General features: G+C 29.4%; 2 protein-coding genes across 4 annotated transcripts in view; one reads left to right on the forward strand and one right to left on the reverse strand.

The window, feature by feature from the left end:
• Nucleotides 1–2347: 2347 nt before the first annotated feature.
• The window catches only part of LOC113378854 (choline/ethanolamine kinase), a 51093-nt gene continuing 29607 nt past the window's right edge, over nt 2348–23833 (reverse strand). Inside the window, exons 6-10 of one of the 3 annotated variants that reach the window (XM_026619477.1) lie at nt 19566–19745; nt 17153–17419; nt 13316–13723; nt 5682–6020; nt 2348–2700 (exon numbers count right to left, since the gene is read on the reverse strand). In XM_026619477.1, the coding sequence (XP_026475262.1) occupies nt 2581–2700; nt 5682–6020; nt 13316–13723; nt 17153–17419; nt 19566–19745 (1314 nt within the window). In that variant the 3' untranslated portion in view covers nt 2348–2580. Of the gene's footprint in view, nt 2701–5681; nt 6021–8082; nt 8674–13315; nt 13724–17152; nt 17420–19565; nt 19746–23833 lie in introns of those variants that run through there. The other 2 variants (XR_003367228.1, XM_026619478.1) reach the window with 2 other exon arrangements.
• LOC113378855 (eukaryotic translation initiation factor 5A-like) lies at nt 22091–22886 on the forward strand. Its single transcript, XM_026619480.1, has one exon. The coding sequence runs from the start codon at nt 22091–22093 to the stop codon at nt 22571–22573; it is 483 nt and encodes a 160-aa protein (XP_026475265.1). The 3' UTR covers nt 22574–22886.

Here is a 23833-nt window from a genome sequence, read left to right on the forward strand (position 1 = left end):
CATTTTGTTTGTCAGTATACTTCCTTTTTCTTTTTACCTTAGATTACTCGTCAGTAGAGTTCTTTTAATATCTAAAATGATCACAGACCTGTATATTTTTCAATTTAAAGTGTCAATAGATAAAAGGCGATGGTGACGTCACCAGGCGACGAGCGTTGCCGAGAACCGTCGAATAACCTGTTTTAATTATTAAACAGCCCCATAATTCATTTACTCACTTTATTAAAAACAAATAATCGTTTTACAATTTGTAACAAATTAACATAATATATAAATTTATAAAATGCCTTTTCGCTTTTTCTTTTAAATATAACTTAATAAATAATTATATAAATTTATTCATCATTAAATCATAATTAAGTATTAATTATAATAATAATTATTATAAGTACAAATTAAATTTTTCATTATTTTAATCTATCGTAAAAATCAGTCTTCATATATCTTATATGATATTACAAACTGATGCTAATAAATTAAAACAAGATAAAAGATTCAATTGGATAAAATTAATTAATTAATTAATAGAGGAATACTTATTAAAGCTTCTTTTAAATATAAATATTAGATAAATTTATAATATAAATAAATAAAATATGATTTAGATCTCGAATGATGGTGGAAATACTTGATTTTTGCAACAAAAAAGCACACAAATACTAAGTTTAGTATCACATTTAAGACCAAATTAAATTAAAAACTAATTTTTAAATTAAGTACTTATTAGATAATATATATATATATATATATATATATATATATATATATATATATAAAGTTCAAGTGTGAAACACGCTCTACAACGCTAAAGCCGCCACCACACTCAACCGGCTCCATATAAAACTATAAACAATTCTTATATACAAAATTGCAAGTGTGAGTGAGGCTTTAAGCTAAAGCGTGTACCACACGGTGCAAATAAAAATAATAAAATATGACAATTATTTCGCTTGTACGTTTCGGCACTTTATGCGTGTCATCACTTATTAATATTTTTTTTATTTTTTAGAAACGTGTTTTAAGCGTTTATAATTTCCATAAAATAATTATTCAAAAAAAGTTTAATTATTATATTTGTTTTTGTTTGTTTTTTGGTGAGATGGCACGTATCAAGTGTCGAAACGTATAAATAAATAGTTGTCTATATGTATTTATTTTTTTTAATTTGACGATTTGACGGTTAATTATATAATTGTATAAAGTCGAACCCCGTTAAGACGATGATGTTTTATACAATTTTCCGCTTAAGACGCGTTTTTGGCAAGTTGTCTTAACGGAGTTTTAGTAAATATTTTTTCTGGATTTTTATGAATTGATATATATATATATATATATATATATATATATATACATATATACATATATACATATATATATATATATATACATATAATAATTTATAATCATAATGGAGCACTTATTAAAAACCTAACCTAAAAAATTACATTACCTAATTTAAATAAAACTAATTTTGCAGCCGCATTTTTTAAGTACAGTTTTTTTTGCAGCTAATTAACTAACTAACTATATTCACATTTTTATATATTTAAATTTTGTTTTTGTTCATGCATAAAAAAGCTTTTTTTGTAAAATTTATATTAATTTAAAATCTTAAGCTAAATAACCTAAAAATTGGTCTCAATTTTATTCATTATTGTTTTTTTTTGTTAGAAAAATATGTTCATGAAAGGACAATTGAAACCGGGTTTGTTCGGTGTGATCAAAATTGACAGTTGAAAGTATAAATATCGAGCCGCCATTACAGTTTCAACTGTCAACAATGAAACCTAACCTATCATGTACATATTTTCTAATTATTTAATTATTAATATTTAATTATTTATTATTTATTAATTATCTTATTTTATTAATAAATAATTAATTATTAATAATTAATAATTAGAAAATATGTACATACCATCGGGTGTGTTCTGTGTGATCAAAATTCATGTCAAGCGGCCATTACAGTTTCAACTGTCAACAATGGAACCTAACCTATCATGTACATATTTTCTATTTATTTAATTATTAAAAATTAATTATTTATTATTAAATAATTATCTTGTTTTAACAATAATAAATAATTAAATAATAATAAATAATAATTAGAAAATATGTACATGCTATCGGGTTTGTTCTGTGTGATCAAAATTCATATGTCAAGCGGCCATTGCAGTTTCAACTGTCAACAAAGAAACCTAACGTATCATGTACATATTTTCTAATTATTTAAGTATTAATATTTAATTATTTATTATTAATAGTTATCTTGTTTTATCAATAATGAATAATTAAATAGTAATAAATAATAATTCAAAAATATGTACATGTCATCAGGTGTGTTCCGTGTGATCCAACATGACAGTTGAAAAAAATGTCGAGCCGCCATTACAGTTTCAACTGTCAACAATGAAACCTAACCTATCATGTACATATTTTCTAATTATTTATTTATTTTTTTAATTATTTCTTTAATGATTATTATATTTATTATTATTATTATTATCTTACCTTAATGATGAGTATATGTACAATAATTTATTGTTACTATTATTATTATTATCCGTCGACCAATCAGAGTCATTCAAGATCCGTGATCTTTCTCTTTAATGTTGCCGAAGATTTTGTTGTCAATGGCATGTTATTGCAAATGTCTTTCTTTAATTCGAAGTAACGGTCGAGGCGAGACGAAGCATAGTCCTAGAAAGAGATAGATTGTTATTTGTTAATTGAAGTGAAACTTCTTGAGGGACTTGAATGTTTAACCTCGTAGTGTGGTGATATAAGGGACTCTGAGGGTGAAAGAAAAAAGGGACTCTACTGACGAGCGAATTGAATTTAAATCTACAAGAGAAAAAGGGATTCTACTGACGAGCAAATAAAGTAAATTAATTAGAAAAAAAGTAATCTATTGATAATGAAATTAAAAGAAAAAAGGACTCTACTAACGAGCAAATATCTTTGATAAAAAAGACTCTACTGACGAGCAAATTAAATTATCAGAAAAAGGAACTCTACTGACGAGCAAACTAAATATCTAGATAGAAAATAAAAAAGGGACTCTACTGACGAACAAATTCAATTTGAACAAAAAATTTTACTGACAATAATTTTTAGTTCAATCAATTTGCTCGTCAGTAGAGCCCTTTTTCTATTTTTTTATATCTTGTAAGTCTAAAATTAATTTGCTCGTCAATTGAGTCCCTTTTTTACATTTTTGGGGGATATTTAATTTTGCTCGTCAGTAGAGTCCCTTTTTTATAATTCTAAATCAAATTTTAAGTTTGCTCGTCAGTAGAGTCCCTTTTTTATAATTCTAAATCAAATTTTAAGTTTGCTCGTCAGTAGAGTCCCTTTTTCATAATTCTAAATCAAATTTTAAGTTTGCTCGTCAGTAGAGTCCCTTTTTTATAATTCTAAATCAAATTTTAAGTTTGCTCGTCAGTAGAGTCCCTTTTTTATAATTCTAAATCAAATTTTAAGTTTGCTCGTCAGTAGAGTCCCTTTTTTAATTTCCTATTTAAATATTTGATTTGCTCGTCAGTAGAGTCTTTTTTATTTGGTCAAAAGATGAAACTTCTAAAGAAACTTGAATGTTTAAAAAAGGACTCTACTGACCAAGTAAAATATCTGCGCGAAAAATAAAATAGGGACTCCACTGACAAGCAATCTGAATTTACGCTTAAAAAGAGACTCTACTGATGAGCAAATTCAAATAAAACAAAAAATCTACTGATGAATAAATAGAATAAGAGCAAAAAGGGACTCTACTGACGAGTAAAGTATAATAAAAGCAGAGAAAAAAGCATCTATACTAAAGCGAGTACATTTTAAATAAAATAAAAGAAAAAAAAGGAACTCTACCGACGAGAAAACTAGAGCAAAACAAAAGAGTGACTCTACTGACAAGCAAATTAAATCGCGTTCTAGGTAATAAGAAATAGACTTTACTGACAAACATTTGCTCGTCAGCAGAGTCCCTTTTCTTATTTTATTCTATTTTGTTCATCAGTAAAAATGTTTGGTTTTTTAATTTGCTCGTCAGTAGAATCCCTTTTTAAGGCATAAATCGAGTTTGTTTGTCAGTAGATTTCCTATTTTATTGTTCGTCAGTAGAGTCCTTTTATTATTTTCTATCTAGATATTTAGTTTGCTCGTCAGTAGAGTCCCTTTTTTTATTTCCTATCTAGATATTTAGTTTGCTCATCAGTAGAGTCCTTTTTATACTTCAAAGTATATTTATATTGAGTTTGTTTGTCAGTAGAGTCCCTTTTCGATAATACTTTTAAATTTAGCATTTTAAAAATGTTGTTCTAAAAGTTTAGATTCTGTTTGCTCGTCGGTAGAGTCCTTTCTTTGATAATTTAATTTGCTCGTCGGTTACGGTACGGAAAGTTCCAGCAATTTGCGTTAAGGAACGATGTTACAAAAAAAAAACACGTGCACACATTAAAAAATTTAAAAATTGCTCCAGTTCACTTACAGTCTAAACGCACCCGCAAATATATTTGTATCGGGTTGTTACTTAGACTGTGCTTAAGCTACCTCATTTTTAATTTTGTCAAACTGGAAAAGTGCACCCGTACAGTCACATTCTAAACGCACTCATGAAAGCATTTGCACCGCGTTGTCACTTAGACTGTGCCTAGTATGGGTCATTTTTCTTTTTTTAACACAAATTGTAAGTTTTATAAATAATTTACATAGAATTTGAAAAGTGCTCTGGTGAAGTAAAAATCTAAACGCACTTGCGAAAACATTTGTACCAGGTTATTACTTAGACTATGCATGGACAGGATTTTCATTTTTTTCAATAATTTTCACAAAATTGAAAAAGTGCTCCGGTAAAGTTACAATCTAAACGCACTTGCGAAAACATTTGTACCGGGTTGTCACTGAGACTGTGCTTAGCCCGGTTAATTTTCGTAATTTTTACTTAAAAATGGCATTTATTTATTTATTTATAAGCAAGCCGTAATCAATAATAATAAACTGTTGAAAAATGTGAAAATGCCGCCAAGCTAAGCACAGTCTAAGTGAAAATGTCGCACAGAATTATTTCCAAATGCGTTTAGACTGTAACTATACGGGAGCATTTTTTCAATTTTGAGTAAATGAGAGGCAACTATATATTTTTTTTAAATTGAATTCGAAATGAAATGACGATTGTTAGATAAATTGAATTATGATTTACATTTGATATTCTCAGATAAAACAAACAAGACAGAAAAAATAATGAAAGTTACAGTATTTGTAATAATATATTTGAAAACGTTTAAACTATCTCGAATATTTCATTACGGTACGGAAAGTTCCAGCAATTTGCCTTAAGGCACCATGCCATACACTACTAGTTTTCTTACATTTCATACTATAATTTTTGTGATTGTCAGTACAATCCATTTTTTCTTGAAATCTTCATTTACTCGTCAGTAAAGTTCCATTTTCTTAAGGCTAATTGTAAGCTTAATTTGCTTGTCAGTAGAATTCGTTTTTATATTTTAGTCTTCAAATTAAATTTGAATGAATGCATAAATTTGCATAAATAATGAATGTTAGAGTATTTGTAATAATACATTTAAAAAACGTCGAATATTTCATTACGGGTACGGCAAGTTCCAGCAATTTGCCTCAAAGCACGATGCCATACACCACTAGTTTGTTTCTATTACTCCACTTACCCAGTATCCGAAAGGAATCTGCGACAGAGACGCATTGACGCACGCCCACATGCCCCAAAACAAATGCGAAGCCAACGTAAAAACCCTTATCTCATCCATAATTTCCGCGATCTGTTTCGAAGTGACAACCACTGATCCGGACCTGGATCTCGAGGACCTCGTAGTACCATCTAATAATTCGTTCGAAGACCTCCTAGAAGAGGCCCTGGTGGACGATGTACAATAATCGTCTTGGGAAATCGAGAAACCTTCTCGACTTGATCTCGAAGACGAAGTTGGAGATAGGTGACCATTTCGATATCTCTGCGATGATTGGAGATAGGCTGTTATGAAACGTTCCTGGATAAAAGATAAAGGATACAAGATTAAATTAAAGGATACAAGATTAAATTAAAGGATATAAGGTTAAAAATGTGTTTTTTTTTTTCGATCAGCTCTCGCACTATTCGTGTAAAAAGCATTTGTTTTGCGGTGAGCCGCTGATATTTGTTTACAACGTGGATGATTTCCGTGAGAGCAGATTAGTTAGTTTTGTTCTCAAGAAACGTACCCACGGTGTGTAAAAAAAAGTTTTAAAGATTTTTTTTTATTTTAAAGTATGATTTTTTTGTAAAGTATGATTTTTTTCATAAAGTATGATTTTTTTATAAAGTATGATTTTTTTCATAAAGTATGATTTTTTTATAAAGAATGATTTGTCCTAAAGTATGATTTTTTATAATATATGATTTTTCATAAAGAATGATTTTGTATAAACAATGATTGTTTTGATATGATAGCGATAAATACATGAACTGCATACTCAATTTTTTTGCTAAAAATAAATATAAAGATATACATATAAAAATATAGTTTTTAAGATTTGTTTCTATTTTGAAATTTGTTTTTGTTGATTTTTTTTTGTTTGAGTATCAATGATTCTTCGACTGTCGCAGATGTTCTAGATATTAGAAAAATGTTCTGATTATTCCTTAAAATGTTCTAACACGTTCTGAATAGACTAAAAATATTTCGTATAGTCTAGATCTTATTCGTTCTAGATTTTATTAAAAATTCTAGATTTGATTAAAAATTCAAGATTTTATTAAAAACGTTCTAGATAAGCTAGAACGTCGTTAAAATGTACTAGATAGTCTGCACTCTAGATGTTCATAAAAATGTTCTAAATTTGCTTTAGAGTGTTCTCGATAGTAATATTAAATGTTCTAGACAGTCTCAAAAATGTTTCAGATAGTCTCAAAAATGCTCTAGGTAGTTTCAAAAATGTTCTAGACAGTTTCAAAAATTTTTTGGGCATTCCAAACATTATCTAAGCAGTCTCAAAAATTTCTAGGCAGTCTCAAAATGTTCTAGATAGTCTCAGAACTTGGCAACTCTTCTAAATACTTTGCAACTCGTCTAAAAACATTGCAACTAGTCTAAAAATACTCCTGATAACCAAATTGAATTATCAAAGAAAAGACTCTACTGAAAAATGTTGCAAAATGTTGCAAGTCGTCTATAAACGGTGCAACTTGTCTGTACAAAATGCAAATCATCTGGAGAAATGTTGAAAATGGTCTGAAAATATTCTAGATAATTTAAAAATAGACAAGTTGCAAGACGTCTGGATAAGTTGTAAAACGTGTGAACAAGTTGTAAAACGTCTGGACAAGTTGTAAAACGTCTGGGCAAGTTGTAAAACGTCTGGGCAAGTTGCAACACGCCTGGTAAAGTTGCAAGTCATCTGGACAAGTTGCAAAACGTCTAAAACATGTTGCAAGTGATTCCAAAGCGTTGCAAGTAATCGAAAATGTTGCAAATCATCCAAAAAAGGTGCAACTCGTCTGAAAATGTTGCAAGTAGTCTGGTCAAATACAAGTCGTCTACACAAGTTGTAAGTCATCCAAAAATGTGAAAGTTGTCTAAAAATATTGCAAATCGTCCAAAAATGTTGCAAGTCGTCCAAAAATGTTGCAAATCGTCTAAAAGTATTGCAAATCGTCTAAAACATGTTTGTAAGTTTTCCAAAAATGTTGCTAGTCATCCGAAATATGTTGCAAATCATCTAAAAGTGTTGCAAATCATCTAAAAGTGTCGCAAATCGTCTAAAAGTGTTACAAGACGACTAAAAACGATGCAACTCGTCTGAAAATGTGTTGCAAGTCGTCTAAAAGTGTTGAAAATTGTCTGAAAAAAATGCAAGTCGTCTGTACAAGTTGCAAGTCGTCTAAAAATGTTGCAAATCGTCTGGACAAAAGTAGCAAATGATCTAAAAATATTCTAGATAGATTCGATTCGAAAATGCTGTAGATGCTGTAAAAATATTCCGGTTTCCGGATAGTCTGGATAGCCTAAAAAATGCTGCAAAGCGCCTGAAACTAACTTTTGAATCATCTGAAAATGTTAAAAGTAATCTGCATAAATTGAAAATCGCCCGGAATTATTACAAATTGAATATCTGCTAATATTGAAAAATTGAAATATGAATTGTCTTAAAATGTTATATATCTTCTGGACAAGTTGTAAACTATATGAGAATATTTTGCAAGGTTGCAAGTTGCAATTCGTTTAAAAATGTAATCTAAATATAATTCTCTACATTAAACAGCGTAACAGCTTCATTTTTTTTCTTACTCCAGCCGAAGAATCATTGATTTGCACTTTACCATTGCAATAACATCAAAAATTAAATCAACAAAATCTAAACATATTTTCTTGAACAACAACATACATAAATATATATAACATAATTATCTGTTTAATAAATAATTTTAAATTTTAGTTTATTTTAGTTATTATTATTCTGAGATTATTACAAGTCGTTCCCGTCAAATCCTCTCATTGTGGGAGTGAAGGGAGTGCGTCGAGACGCAGTTTTCCGCCCTTAGATGTTCTGGAGATTGATTTTGTTCGATTTCATAGAAATCCATCGCATTCGTCAATTGATTCATTGATTCATCAATTGATTCATTGATTGTCCCCCAATTCACTTTCACTTTCAGAGTTTAAACTAAAAACAATCAACATCAAAACATAGACGCGTAGAGAAAAAATCGGTCAAGCAGAATGACCTCATCAAGTTAAAAGACACACATTTCAAAAAACGCCCTTGTCAGAATAAAAATTCTAAATATTACCTTTTTTAATTCAGAAAATTTGGTCCAGAAATTTTTACCTAGGTTAAAGAATATACAAACTTTTAGAAGAAAATGGTAAAAGGATTTCCAATAAGTTGTTTTTTAACGATAGCAACGGTTTCCAGGGTCTTCTATAATTAAATAATATTTTCCACAAACCAAAAAAAAAACTTATTAATTAATTGAAAATAATAATATTTAAATTAAACACTTTTTTTTAATATTCAATTAAAATGTCTGCAATAGGTTCGTATGTCCTTGAAATGTTTCAATTCGTCTCAAAAATGTCTCAACTCCTTTATAAAAATTTCAACTTGTCTAAAAATGTTTCACCTCGTCTATAAAACGTTTCCAATCGATTCAAAATGTTTCAACTCGTCTCAAAAATGTTTCAACTCGTCTGAAAATGTTTCTACTCGTCTTTAAAATGTTTCAACATAACTGATGATGCTTTAACTTCTAAAAAATGTTTCAACCTTTTTAAAAAGTGTTTCAACTCGTCTAAGAAGTGTTTCAACTCGTCTAAGAAGTGTTTCAACTCGTCTAAGAAGTGTTTCAACTCGTCTAAGAAGTGTTTCAACTCGGCTAAGAAGTGTTTCAACTCCTTTCAAAAATGTTTCAATTTGTCTGAGAATGTTCTAAACTGTCTGAAAATGTTGTAACATGCCTAAAAATGTTTCAACTTGTCTGAAAATTTTTGAACTTAGCTTGAAGTGATTATAACATGTCTGAAAATGTCGTACGAATGTTGTAAGATGTTTTAAAATGTTGTGAGATTTTTTAAAATATTGCCAGGTGTTTTAAAATATTGTGAGATGTTTTAAAATATTGTGAGATATCTAAAAATGTTGTGAGATGTCTCAAAATGGTTGTAAAATGTCTGAAAATGTTATGAGGTGATCTGAAAATATTTGAACATGTCTTTGAAATTGTCTTAAAATGCATACAAGTTACATATCAAATCAAATGCGTACAAGTTTCCAATCAAACAAAATACGTGTAAGTTGTCAATAATGCATAATGCGTACAAGTTGTTTTGTTAGCTTGTCTTAAAATGTTTTACGTAGTTCTAACTTGTCTTATAAATGTGGTAAATCGTCTAAAAACGTTATAAATTTGTCCATATATAAGCTTAATTCGAGCTACCCGTTAAAAAAATAAATAAATAATAATAAGCCATTGCTTGGAAACCGTTGCTTCATAATTTACTTCATTACAACATTTTTTTTATTAAAAACTTATTGGTCATCCCTTTTCATTGCAAAAAACTTATTTGTTTTCGAAATAAATCAAATATAGTAGAAAAAAATGGGTAAAGGACTCGGAAAAAATAAGTTCAGCATAATAAAAAATAAAATAGAAAAGCTAAATTGATTATTATCAAAATAGATTTTGTATTATGCAATTTTACAAAAAACAGCAAATAGTAACAATCAAGCAACTAAATTTAAATTAAAAATATTTATATAAAAATATGAAAATCTAGGAATTAAAGTTTAGCAGCTATTTTATTTCATATTAAAATAATATTTAATAAATTATCTATATTATATTTTGCTGAACTTATTCAAAAAGGATAATCAGGTGCAGGATTTTCTGGATGCGATAAATAAAATATTCTCGAAAAATTTGAAATAAAATAATTAATTAAGCAGCAAACGAAGAATAAAAATCACATGCAGTTCATGCCATTGAAATGATAATGGATATGAAACGATGAATGATAAATAAATATGTATTATTAAATATATCATATTTAATATATATTATGCATATTTATATATAAAAATATATTATTTATTTAAATAATAAACTGCATATGATTTTATTTCATTTGCAATAGATAAATATATTTTAATTCAAGTCAAACTCATTAAACAGGTTTATTTGAGAAACATGTAACGTACAGGAAACACACGTAACGTAACATTTACCTAACATGGTTTATGTGCTATTAACGTAATAAATAATTTTAATAAATTTTGAACATATAAAGGACATCTTAGAAGCTTTCACAAATTTGATTATTTTTAAATTTAAAATAATTTTTCTAATTTGACTTTTCCCAGTATATGTTTTTAAAGTTTAATAAAATCTATTTATAAAATAAGAATCATTGATAATTTTTATATTTTAGTAAATTTTGTTTCGTTTAATTCACAATATTAGTAAACAAATGTAAAGTTTCAACATAAATCATGTTTCGTAATTGTTTCGTAATCGTTATGTTTCTTATACCATTTTACATGCTGAAGATGAAAATTGTTTTTCATAAGAAATTTGTTAAAAACATTTTGTTTTTAATGTAGTAATATATACTCACCAATATATACTACATTTATAATAATAAGAAAATTAATAATAATAATGATAATAGTGATATAAATATAAGATAAGATTTAATATCAAGCACTTAATTTCATACACAGTTTGTTTATAATAATTTCCAGAGCACATTTTTATTTAAAAATATTATTAAGATTTGTTGTGAATTAATGAAGTGAAACTTCTGATGCGACTATACTATGAACAAGATGCCGTTGAACGATCGATAAATCGAAGAGCGAGAGTCTGAAAATGTTGTAAATCGTCTGAAATTACCCGAAAGTTTTTTAAATTATCTGAAACTGTATGAAACTTCTTTGGATTTTGTGAACATTCTACATTCTGTCTGAAAACGCTGTCAATTATTTGAAAATTATGTATATTGTCTGAAAATGCTGTAAAATGTGTCAAATTGTCCGAAAATGCTGCAAATTGTCTAAAAATTCTGTAAATTGTCTGCAATTGCCTTACAGTACTGTAAATTGTCTGAAAATTTTATAAATTATATATAGTATCTTTAAATTGTAAACGTTATAAATTGTCTGATATAGTTTAAATATAATGCAGATAGTCTGAAAATGTCTGAAAATTTTTTAAACTGTCTGAAAATGCTGTAAACTACGTGAAAATTTTGTAAACTTATCTGAAATAGTCTGATTTTTTTAAACCATTTGTAAATTGTTTTAATATTTTTTAAAAAAGTATCTGATTCCTTTAATTTTAATTGTCTAATATTGTCTAAAAATGGTATAAATTGCTGTAGATTGTCTGAAAATTATCTAAAAATGTTCAAAATTGTCTGAAAATTCTACAAGTCGTCTGAAAATTCTGTATATTGTCTGAAAATGCTTTAAATTGTCTATGAATTCTCGAAATTGTCTATGTATGCTCGAAATTGTCTTACATTTCTGTAAATTGTCTAAAAATGCTCCAAATTGTCTTAAATTTCTGTAATTGTCTGAAAATTTTGTAAATTGTCTGAATATACTGCAAGTTGTCTCAAAATTTTGTAAATTGTTTGGAAATTCTGTAAATTATCTGAAAATTTTGTAAGCTGTCTGAAAATCATGTTTATTGTCTGAAATATCAGCAAGCTGTCTGAAAATGCTCCAAATTGTCTGGAAATGACCCAAATTGTTTAAAAATGTTCGAAATTGTCTCAAAATGCTTTAAATTGTCTGAAAACTCTGGAAATTGTTTGAAATTTTAGTAAATTGTCTAAAAATTCTATAAATTAACTGAAAATGCTGTAAACTGTCTAACAATTTTGCGAACTGCCTGAAAATTCTGTAAAACATCTGAAAATATTGTAAAACGTGCGATATTCTTGCAAACTTTCTGAAAATGTGGTAGATACACTGATTTTGTTTGAAAATGTTATAAATTGTCTGATATTGTCTAATTTTTTTCAAATTATCAGAAAATTATTTAAATTGTCAGAAAATGCCCTAAATTGTCTGATTGTCTGAAAATTATCTAAAAATCCTATAAGTTGTCTTAAATTTCTGCAAATTGTCTGAAAATTCTGTACATTGTCTGGGAATGCTGTAAATTGCCTAAAAATGCTGAAAATGCTGAAAATTGTCCAAAAATGATCGAAATTGTCTGAAAATTCTGTATATTGTCTCAAAATGCTGTAAATCGTCTGAAAATTCTGTATATTGTCTCAAAATGCTGATAAATGTCTTAAAATATCGAAAATGCTTTAAATTGTCTGAAAATGTACTAGATTATTACAAATTCACTAGAAAAATTTGGTAAACTATTTAAAAACTATGTAGATTGTCTGAAAATGCTGTAAATCGTCTCAAAATGCTGTAAATTGTCTGAAAATGCTGATAATTGTATTAAAATACTGTGCTTAACTGAAAATGATTTAAATTGTCTGAAAATGCTGTAAATTGTCTAAAAATATTGCACATTGTCTGAAACGATAATTAAAAAAAAATTGCAATGATTAGCAAATTGTTAATAAACTAATAAAACAAAAGTAGACTAAAAATCAGTTCCTACCCCTATCATAATAAATTATGATTTCAACATTACGAAGTTTCACTTCTTTCAAACACATCTTCAAAAGTATCATAAATTTTTAAATTTTAAATAAAAATATGCTCCATCAAACCAAAAATGCGTAAAATACGTAAAACATGTAAAAAAAACAAACATAACCTCTATCCTTTATCATACCTGTTGCTCCTCAGTCGGATAATCCTCCGGCCTATCATAGAAATACGGATAATCTGCATTCGAATAATCATAAGTCCATTCTATGAAGTGATTCGCCAAATCGAACCCTCTATAATTGTACGAACAATATTCGAAATCTATTAGCACCAATTCGGGTTCATTGTTATTAAGGGATGATTTCTTAGAACTTCTCGATAGAACTGAATCGCTACTGCTACTGCTACTCGTGGAAGAGGTGAGACAGTCTTCGAGAGATGGAGAGGTCAAGTGGTTAGAGTTCTGGTTCTGTAGAAGGTGCAGGTTTTTGGTTTGTGGGTGAGAGGATTCGAATAGGTCTGTGTTGTCCTTGAGGGCCATCTGTTGGCTGAAGTCGCAGGCTATGCCGTCGTCTTCGGTTAGAGGAGGTTCCTGTGGGAAGATAAGATGACAAGGTGTGAGTGGCACTTCTACTTAAGATAAGGTGCATGAAATTTTCTTTATTAACTTCCCGTAGGGTAAGTTATAGTAATCGCAAAAAAATCGAAAATGAAAATTTTTATATATCTTTACGTTTCAAAGGTTTCTGAATAGGTTGGCATACCTTAGAAAAAATTGATGTATGTGTGTGTGTGTGTGTGTGTGTATGTGTGTGTGTATGTATGTACGTGTGTGTATGTATGTGCGGATACAAATTATCGTCGACGATTTCGGGAACACGGATCAACCGATTTGAATAACTCAAAAAACATTCGATTCGTATTGATAAGGAGACGTGCTGATTAGTTTTTAGCGAAGGAGACGTGCTGATTAGTTTTTTAAGAGAACGGAGCGTCCGATTTTAATAATTCAAAAAACATTTCACTTGTATTGACAAAATAAAGAATTGATCAAATTTTCATAAAGGCAGGTCTAGCGGTTTCGGAGATCTAACGAAAAAAGTAAAAAAAAATGCCATTTGGCGGTCAAAAATGATCATTAGACATATGCACATCAAATTTTTAGATATTTCATAGAGATTTTAACAATAAGTATAAATTTTGTTTATTTTCCTATGGGTTCCGTATCAATGTTTACCCGTTAGACAGCGACGCCGCGCATACGCGCTTTATATTTTGTCTCTATGCAGTTAAAGCAGTGCGATTGCTTTGAAAAACAAGTTCAGATCTTCCAAAGTATGTCAAAATAACTCCTAATTGCCTTAAGACAGAATTCCACTTACAGCTAGTTTATAAATAATATACTTAATTGATAATAAATATAGAGTCCCTTTCTGCTCTTATTTTAATTTGCTTGTCAGTAGAGTCTCTTTTTTTACCTTTATTTATTTAGATTTTCACATGTATTCTAGTCTGCTCGTTCGTAGAGTACTTTTCTTTTTATTCTATTTCGCTCGTCAGTAGAGTACATATTTTCTTTTTTCAGTAGCTCGTCAGTAGAGTCCCTTTCTTCTCTATTTTTACTTTCTCGATTTTTTATAGTTCTTTGATTTCATAAAGAAGCAAAAAAAGACTAAACAATGTCGAAAAATCTGAAAAAAATAAAAAGGGACTCTACTGACGATCAAACCAAAAAAAGAACGTTACTGATGAGCAACAATAATGAGAAAAATGAACTCTCGTGATAGAGAATTTGAAAAAGAACTCTTCAAAAATGTAAAAAAGACTGTACTGACGAGCAAACTAAAGAACAAAATATAAAAAGAACTGTACTGACGAGCAAACCAGGATAAAAGAAGGGACTCTACTGACGAGCGAATAAAATCTTGTTTTAAAAAATGAAAAAAGGGACTCTACTGACGAGCAAAACAAAATAGAAAAGAAATTCTAAAATCGAAATAAAAAAGATATAAACAAAGGGACTCTACTGACGAGCAAACCAAAATAGAAAAGAAATTCTAAAATCGAAATAAAAAAGATATAAAAAAGGGACTCTACTGACGAGCAAACTAGAATAAATAAAAAGAATCTAAATATATAGAGATAAGAAAGGAACTACAGAGATAAAATAAAAATTAGAGAAGAATATGACTCTACTGATGAGCAATTGAAAAAAAACAGAGACTCTACTGACGAGCGAAGTAGAATAAAAAAGAAAAGGACTCTACTGACAAACAGACTAAAACAAATGAAAAAATCTAAATAAATAAAGGTAAGAAAAGGACTCTACTGATGAGAAAATCGATATAAAAAAGGGATTCTACTGCCGAACAAATTGAAATAGAAAGAAGAAAGGGACTCTACTGACAAGCAAATAAAATTAGAGTAGAATGGGACTCTACTGACGAGCAAATTAAAATTAAAAGAAAAAAAGGACTGTACAGACGACAAAATAAAATTAATGAAAGAAAAGGAGTCCACTGACGAGCAAATCAAATATTGATGTAAAAAATAAAAAGTGGTCTCAATAATTAAAAATCTATGTGAAAACGAAAACAATTTTGACATTAGACAAAAAAGTGAACTCTACTGACGAACAAATTAAATATTGATTTAGAAAATTGCAATATGACTCTACTGACGAGCAAATCAAATATCTGGATAACAAATTAAAAAAGTGTACGATGATAAAGAAGGGACTCTACTGACAAGCAAACTAAATATATAGATAAGAAAATAAAAAAGAACTCTACTGACGAATGAATAAATATCAACTAGAGAATTGAAAGTAAACTCCACTGACGAGCAAATTAAAGATATAGATAAAAAAAAATAAAAATGTGAACTCTATTGACGAACAAATTAGAATTTGAAAATTGGATACAAATTAAACATATAAATATAAAATTCCAAAATGACTATACATGGAATATATACTATCAATGAAAAAAATAAAAATTGAACTCTACCAACGAACAAAGTAGATATTTGCAGAAAATGAGAAAAGGGCTCTATTCTGCGAAAAGGAGCGAATAAATATTTGGATAGAAAATGAGGCAAAAGGGCTATAGCCGCAAGGAAACTAAATATCTAGATAAAAAATTAAAAATGGACTCTACTGTCGAGTAAATTTAAAATCTGAGCAGAAAATTAGAAAAAGGACTCTACTGTTGAGCAAACTAAATATCTGAATAAAAAATTAATAAAAGACTCTACTGACAAGCAAACTAAATACTGGATACAAAATTATTGGACTCTACTGACAAAAAAAATTATTTAGACAGAAATTTAAAAATCTGCTGAGAAGCAAATTAAACACCGTTGTTAAAGATAAACAAGCAAACTAAATATCTGGGTAACAAGTTAAAAAAGTGAACTCTACTGATAAATAAATATCAAAAGCGATGATAAAGAAGATACTCTACTGACGAGCAAACTAAATATATAGATAGAAAAATGAAGAAGAACTCTATCTACTGACGAGAGAAATAAATATCTAGCTAAAGAATTTAAAAGGTAAATTCTACTGACAAAAATTTCAAACTATATTAAATTTAATAATTAAAAGCAAATTAAATTTCAGACTAGAAAATAAAAAGAAGACTCAGAAAATAAAAAGAAGACTCAGAGAATATAAAAAATATATTCTAGCAATAATCAAGGCAAAGAGCAATATAAAAGAAAATCAAAAAGGACTCTACTGACGAGCAAAATCAAACTCGACATAAAATAAACTCTACGAGTAACTTATACTTGAAATCTATGTGGAAGTAGTTATGAATATGGAAGTATAAACTCCACTTGTATAAAAATATATAAAATTTATTGATTATAAAAATTAATGATATGAAAATATGACAAGTGATTTTGTTATTCCTAAATGTCTAGCCTGCTTGATTTTCCCACAACTAGATAAATGATGAAAAGGACTCTACTTATGAGCTCTATTTTGAACTTATAAATTATAACTATTATTACTTACAACATAACTCCTACTATCCACTCCATCGCAACTATTCTCGACAACGACGACATCGGCAACCTGCACGCCCTTCCCATGTATACCGGTATCCTCCAAATTATTAGTATGATGTCTCGTCTGTCTCAATAATATATTACCCTCCTGCATATCGTTATGTGAGAAAACCACTGGAGATCCGCAGCCCTGCACGAACTGCTTCAGCCATTCGATCTCGGAACGAAGTTTCATCTGTCTGATGTGGTCGACTGTCGAGGATTCGTGGTCATCCTGAGGGAAAAATAAAATTAGATTTATTCGGTTTATAATAGATTTAAACTAGTGGGGTGTATAGCATCGTGCCTTAAGGCAAATTGCTGGAACTTCCCGTATCGTAACGAAATGTTCGAGGAATACTGAATGTTTTCAAATAGATTATTACAAATACTGTGTAATTGTTTCATTATTTTTGATATCTTGTTTGTTATATCTGAGCAAATCAAAAGTAAATCATAAACAAATCTCCAGAACATTAACAGGAGATTCTACTAACGAGCAAATTGAATTGAAAAAAAACAGGAACTCTACTGAGGACCAAACTTTTTATTTTAGCAGAGTATCATTTGAGATCATAAGAGAACTCTACTGATAAACAAATGCAGAAAAAGTTAAAAATTTATATTCTATTGACGATTTGACAAACTAAATATAAGAAAGGACTCTACTGACAAGCAAACTAAAAAAAAGTAAAATAAAGGGACCTTACTGACGATCAAACTTAAATTTTTAATTTTAATAGAATGCCACATTAGACAGTAATATAGTAATAGTAAAATAGTAAATACAATATTATTGTAATTTAAATTAATAACTAGTTGTGTATGGCATCGTGCCTTAAGGCAAATTGCTGGAACTTCCCGTACCGTAATGAAATATTCGAGAAATTTTAAACGTTTTCAAATATATTATTACAAATACTTTCAGTAACTTTCATTATTTTTGCTATCTTATTGTTATATCTGAACAAATCAAATGTAAATCATAAATCATAAATCAATTTATCTCCAGAACATTAACAATCCTCATTTCATTTCGAATACAATTTCAAAAAAAATTGAATGTTGCCTAATTTGCACAAAATTGAAAACACACAGTCTAAACGCATTTGCAAATAATTCTGTGCGACATTTTCACTTATACTGTGCTTAGCATGGCGGCATTTTCACATTTTTCAATAGTTTTCTTGTTTTCACAAAATTGGAAAAGTGCTCCATTACATAAACACTCTAAACGCACTTGAGTAAGTACCAGAGTGGCGCATTTGTACCAGAGTGGCGCTTAGACTGTGCTTAGCCTGGGTAATTTTTTCAATTTCTTCAATTTTTTTTTTAATCCAAAATTACAAAAATATTTTATGATAAATAAAAAAAAAAAGTTGGAATTTTTTATCCTCAAAAGCAATTGTTTTGTCAATACGAGCAGAGAGTTTTTTAGATGATTCAAATCTTTTTGAGGTAGCATCAGTAGAGTCCTTTTCAGGTTCTTACTTAGTCAGTAACGTCCTTTTTGATTTTTCAAGTTATTTATTAAAATATTGTTCTCAGAAGTATAAAATAGAACAAAATTAAAAAGGAAGTTTACTGACGAGCACATTAAATAGAAAATAAAAATGAGACTCTACTGACAAGCAACTGAAATATCTAGACAGAAAATTATAAAAGAGTATCTACTGGTGAGCAAACTAAAAATCTAGATACAAAATTAGGAAAAGGGATTCTACTGACGAGCAAATTAAATATCTGGAGAGAAAATTACAAAAGGACTCTACTGGCGAGCAAACTTAACATCTAGATAGAAAATTACAAATGGAACTCTACTGACGAACAAATTAAACTTGTTTAGTTTAATTGTAATTGTAGATGAAAATGTTTAGATGAAAAACTAGAAAAAGGACTCTAGTGACGAGCAAATTGAAAATCTAGATAGATAAGAGACTCTACTAACGTGCAGACTCTACGAACGAGCAAACTAAAAATGCAGATAATAAAGTAGAAAAGGACGTAGATTAGATAGATTAAAAATTACAAAAGGGACTCTACTGACGAACAAATTAACCTTGTTGATTGGAAAAAATAGAAAGACTCTACTGAAAAACTAACTGATTAGTTACCTTGAAAAGAAAAAAAGAAATATACTGACAAACAAATTAAAATAAGAAACTCGAAAAGGACTCTACTGACGAACAAAATACATATTTAGATTAAAAAATTGCAAAAAGAACTCTACTGACAAACTAATAGAAAAAAGAATGTATTAATTAAAGATTCTACTGACAGCAATTTCTGCTAGGAATTCTCTAACAAAAGGACTCTACTGACTAATTAGTCAGTTAGTCTTAAGAATAAATAGTAATAATACTTTAATGTGATGTGATTACCTTCATCTGGTGTCTTTCCAAATTATTTTCAGCAGTTGTTATCCATTTGTTCATTGTTTTCCAGAGCCAGTCTGGTTCTTTTGAAAGTGGAACGTGCATCGAATGAATTGCAGACATTTTTTCGGCGATTTTCACGCAGAGGACAGGGTCGCTCATTTCTTTTGTTCTAAGGGGACGGGCCTAGAAAAATAAAATAAAGAGTCTATTATTATCATGCCGTTAATTGGTAGAAAATTTTTATTAAAAGGTAGAACAAATATTTAGTAAATCATTAGTTAAAAGGAGAAGACCCAAAGATAGATTGCGAATACACTTTATCATTTCTTTGCTCGTCATTTTTGTTTTTTTTTTTCATGTTGCTCGTCAGTAGAGTTCTTTATATCCTTTCCGTATTAAAAAATAGTTTGCTCGTCAGTAGAGTCTTTTTATACTTGTGTCTGGAAACAGTTCGCTCGTCAGTAAAATCCTTTTTATCCTTATCACGTCTAATAACAGTTTGCTCGCCAGTAGAATTCTTTTAATCCTTAAAATGTCGGAAAAGTGTTTGCTCGTCAGTAGAGTCGTTTTTTATGTTTATCATTCGCTTGTCAGTAAAGTCCCTATTTATTCTTATACACAGAAACAGTTCGCTTATAATTAGAGTCCTTTTTATCTGTATGATATCGAGAAATAGTTTCATTTGCTAATAGCAGGGTCATTTTTATTATTTTCATATAGTTTGCGTCAGTACAGTTTTTTTTATTCTTCTCATGTCAAGAAACAGTTTGCTCGTCAGTAGAGTTCTTTTTATCATTATCATATAGTTTGCTCGTCAATAGAGTCCTTTTTTTCCTTATTTTGTCGAGTAATAATTTGCTCGTCAGTAGAGTCCTTCTTATCCTTATTGTGTCGAGTAATAATTTGCTCGTCAGTAGAGTCCTTCTTATTCTTATTTTGTCGAGCAATAGTTTGCTCGTCAGTAGAGTCCTTTTATCCTTATTTTGTCGAGCAATAGTTTGCTCGTCAGTAGAGTCCTTTTTATCCTTATTTAGTCGAAAAACAATTTGCTCTTCAGTAGATTCCCTTTTTCCTCATTTTGTCAAGTAATAATTTGCTTGTCAGTAGAGTCCTTTTTATCTTCAATTATTAAGACTGAGTTTGCTTTCTCTTTTAATCCTGCAGGTCAATATTTAATTTGTTCATCAGTAGAGTTATTTCGAAATACATTTATAATAATTTATTAACATTTCTAGTATTAATAAATTTCGAAGCTCTTGTTCTTTACTTTTGGACATTTTTATCATTTATTCAGCCTTGCATGATTTATTTAAAACCAAAAGATGCGTAAAATTTTTAAGAAAAAATATCTTACATCTTAAAGGGTTCTGCCAAGCACGTTTTATTCTATTTAACACTTTAAATTATTAATTAAATAATAAATTAACATACCGACAATTGACGGTTGTGTCGCCATTTTGCACAATTTTAATTGAAATTTTACACGTTCAAGAATATATTGATATTTGCCATCAGGGGATACGTTATTAATTAAACACTAAGTACATTAAACACTAAAATAACTTTAAATATATAAAAAAACACAGTATATTTATAAAATAAAAAATATTATTAAAAACGTAAAAGTACGTTCTTTTCAAAACTCTTTCATCTTCGGACATCATCGGACGTGTTCGGTTCGATCCGTCTGGTGCCGACCAATAGAAATTATTCAATAATAAAACTAAAGAACGTAAATTTTAAATTTACTAAATCTGTATACACACCAGTATGTTTATTAGTTAAATAATTATATTTATCATTAAATAATTATACTTTTACATTCAAAAACGATTATTAAATACTTAAAATACACAAAAACAAGTCTTAATAATCTCGGACGCGTTCGGTTTTTTCCGCCTGGTGCTGACCAATAGCAAGCAAGAAAGACGCGAATGGTCTCTAGCAACGAGGCTAACAAAAAAGTTTATATTAAATTAACAAAGTTTTTGTTTACACAAATATTATTATTAGTTAAATAATTATATTTAGTAGTAAATAATTATACTTATAAAATAAAAAATGGTTGTTAAATACTTAAAATACATAAAAACATGTCTTAAAACTCTCGTAGGGTTCGGGTGTCATCGTGTATGTTCGGCTTTCGCCGTCTGGTGCTGGCCAATGGCAAGCAAGAAGGACGCAAGAAGGACGCAAGAAGGACGCAAATAATGGATGCAAACGTAAAAGTTCGCGTTTGTATTGCTGAATTTATAAAGTTTGTATGTACATCGGTGTGTTTATTTAATTAATAATAAATGATACAGAAACATAGTGTTTAATAAGCATATATATATAAGAATATAAAGTGATGTTAAAATAAAACGTCCCAAAAATTCATTTATGCGTATTGATTAGCGTTTACATACTGCACGGATTAATTGTGAGTGTGAATAAATAAATACTAAGTTTGTTTGTAATTGTGTTAAAGTGCAGGATACGTTTATAGTTCCATTACAAACTGATCCTTTACCCAATTATCCTTTATTATGGCGGATATGATGGAAGAGACCCATTTCGATACCGGCGACTCCGGAGCCTCCGCAACCTACCCCATGCAATGTTCAGCCCTTCGCAAAAACGGTTTCGTAATGCTGAAATCACGTCCCTGCAAAATAGTAGAGATGTCGACCTCCAAAACAGGTAAACACGGCCACGCTAAAGTCCATATGGTAGGCATTCATATTTTTAATGGCAAAAAGTACGAAGACGTCTGTCCATCCACCCACAACATGGATGTCCCCCATGTTAAACGAGAAGATTACCAGCTTGCTGATATCGATGATGGTTACTTGACCCTCATGTCTGATACTGGTGATCTTCGAGAAGACTTAAAAGTTCCTGATGGGGACCTCGGGCAGCAGCTTCGTAGTGATTTTGAGGCTGGCAAGGATATGTTGTGTACCGTGTTGAAGTCTTGTGGTGAGGAATGTGTTATCGCTATCAAGAGTAATACTGGACTCGATAAATGAGAGGAAAATGTTATCGATGAAGATTCTTGTTGGTGAATGTATCGTGCAAGTGTGTAAGTACCACTTTGTAGTCTTTCGAAGATGTTGGGTGTCGATGAAGATTTGTAATAATAAAATTGTTTCGATTAATAAATGGTATCTTTGATATCTTGCTTCTAGTCGTATTGTTTTCTTTTTTGATATTTTTTTTGTGTGTGTCGACTGACCTAGCTTTTATTTACATATATGTTCTTGGATAGGAAAAAAGCGAACATGTACGATGACATCCGACTGTTTTTAAGTCGTATTTTTTAGTATTTCTTGTATTTACCTACTATTTTCTTAGTGTAAAAATATAATTATTTAATAACAAATATAATTATTTAAATAATAAGCATTTTGGTGTACACACAAACTTTGTCAATTTAATATTAAAATCGTTAATTAACTTCCCGTAGGGTAGTTATTGTAATGGGCCGAAAATCGAAAATGAAAATTTTTGCATTTCTCGACGTTTTCAAGGTTTCTGAACATTTTTAGAAGGCATATCTCAGAAACTAAATGGATGTGTGTGAGCAAGGATTAACCAATTTCAAAATCAGTTAAAAAAACATTCTGTTCCTATTAATAGGGAGATGTGCAGATTAGTTTTTGGCAAAGGTAGGTTCAGCCGTTAGGGAGATATGGAGCAAAGAGTGCAGAAAATTGAGTGTTTGAGAGAACGGAGCATCCTATTTGTACGATTCAAAAACCATTCAGTTCGTAATGACGGAGAAAAGTAGTTATTAGTTTTTGGCAAAGGTAGGCCCTGCAGTTTCGGAGATACCGAGAAAAATGTGCAAAAAAATGGTAGTTTTTGCGAGAAATAAGCGTCCGATTTAAATGATTCAAAGAACTTTCTGCTTGTTTCAACAAAATAATTGCACTTGGAAAAAAAATTGTTTCTAATTTTCAATTAAAGATTAAAAATTGAAAAAATGACCCAGGCTAAGCAGAGTCTAAGCGCCACTCTTGTACAAATCTTTACCCGAGTGCGTTTAGACTGTTTATTGAGCACTGAGCACTTTTCCAATTTTGTGTAAATTAGGCAACTATTTTTTTGAAATTGAAAAATGTGAAAATGCCGCCAAGCTAAGCACAGTATAAGTAAAAATGTCGCACAGAATTATTTGCAAATGCGTTTAGACTGTAACTGTACGGGATCACTTTTTCAATTTTATGTAAATTAGACAACATTTTTTTTTTTTAAAATTGAATTCGAAATGAAATGATTGTTAATGT

The sequence above is a fragment of the Ctenocephalides felis genome, unplaced genomic scaffold (genome assembly GCF_003426905.1).
Source record: "Ctenocephalides felis isolate EL2017-DRISC unplaced genomic scaffold, ASM342690v1 CF-g0.4_SCAFFOLD_01886, whole genome shotgun sequence".
Taxonomy (NCBI): domain Eukaryota; kingdom Metazoa; phylum Arthropoda; class Insecta; order Siphonaptera; family Pulicidae; genus Ctenocephalides; species Ctenocephalides felis.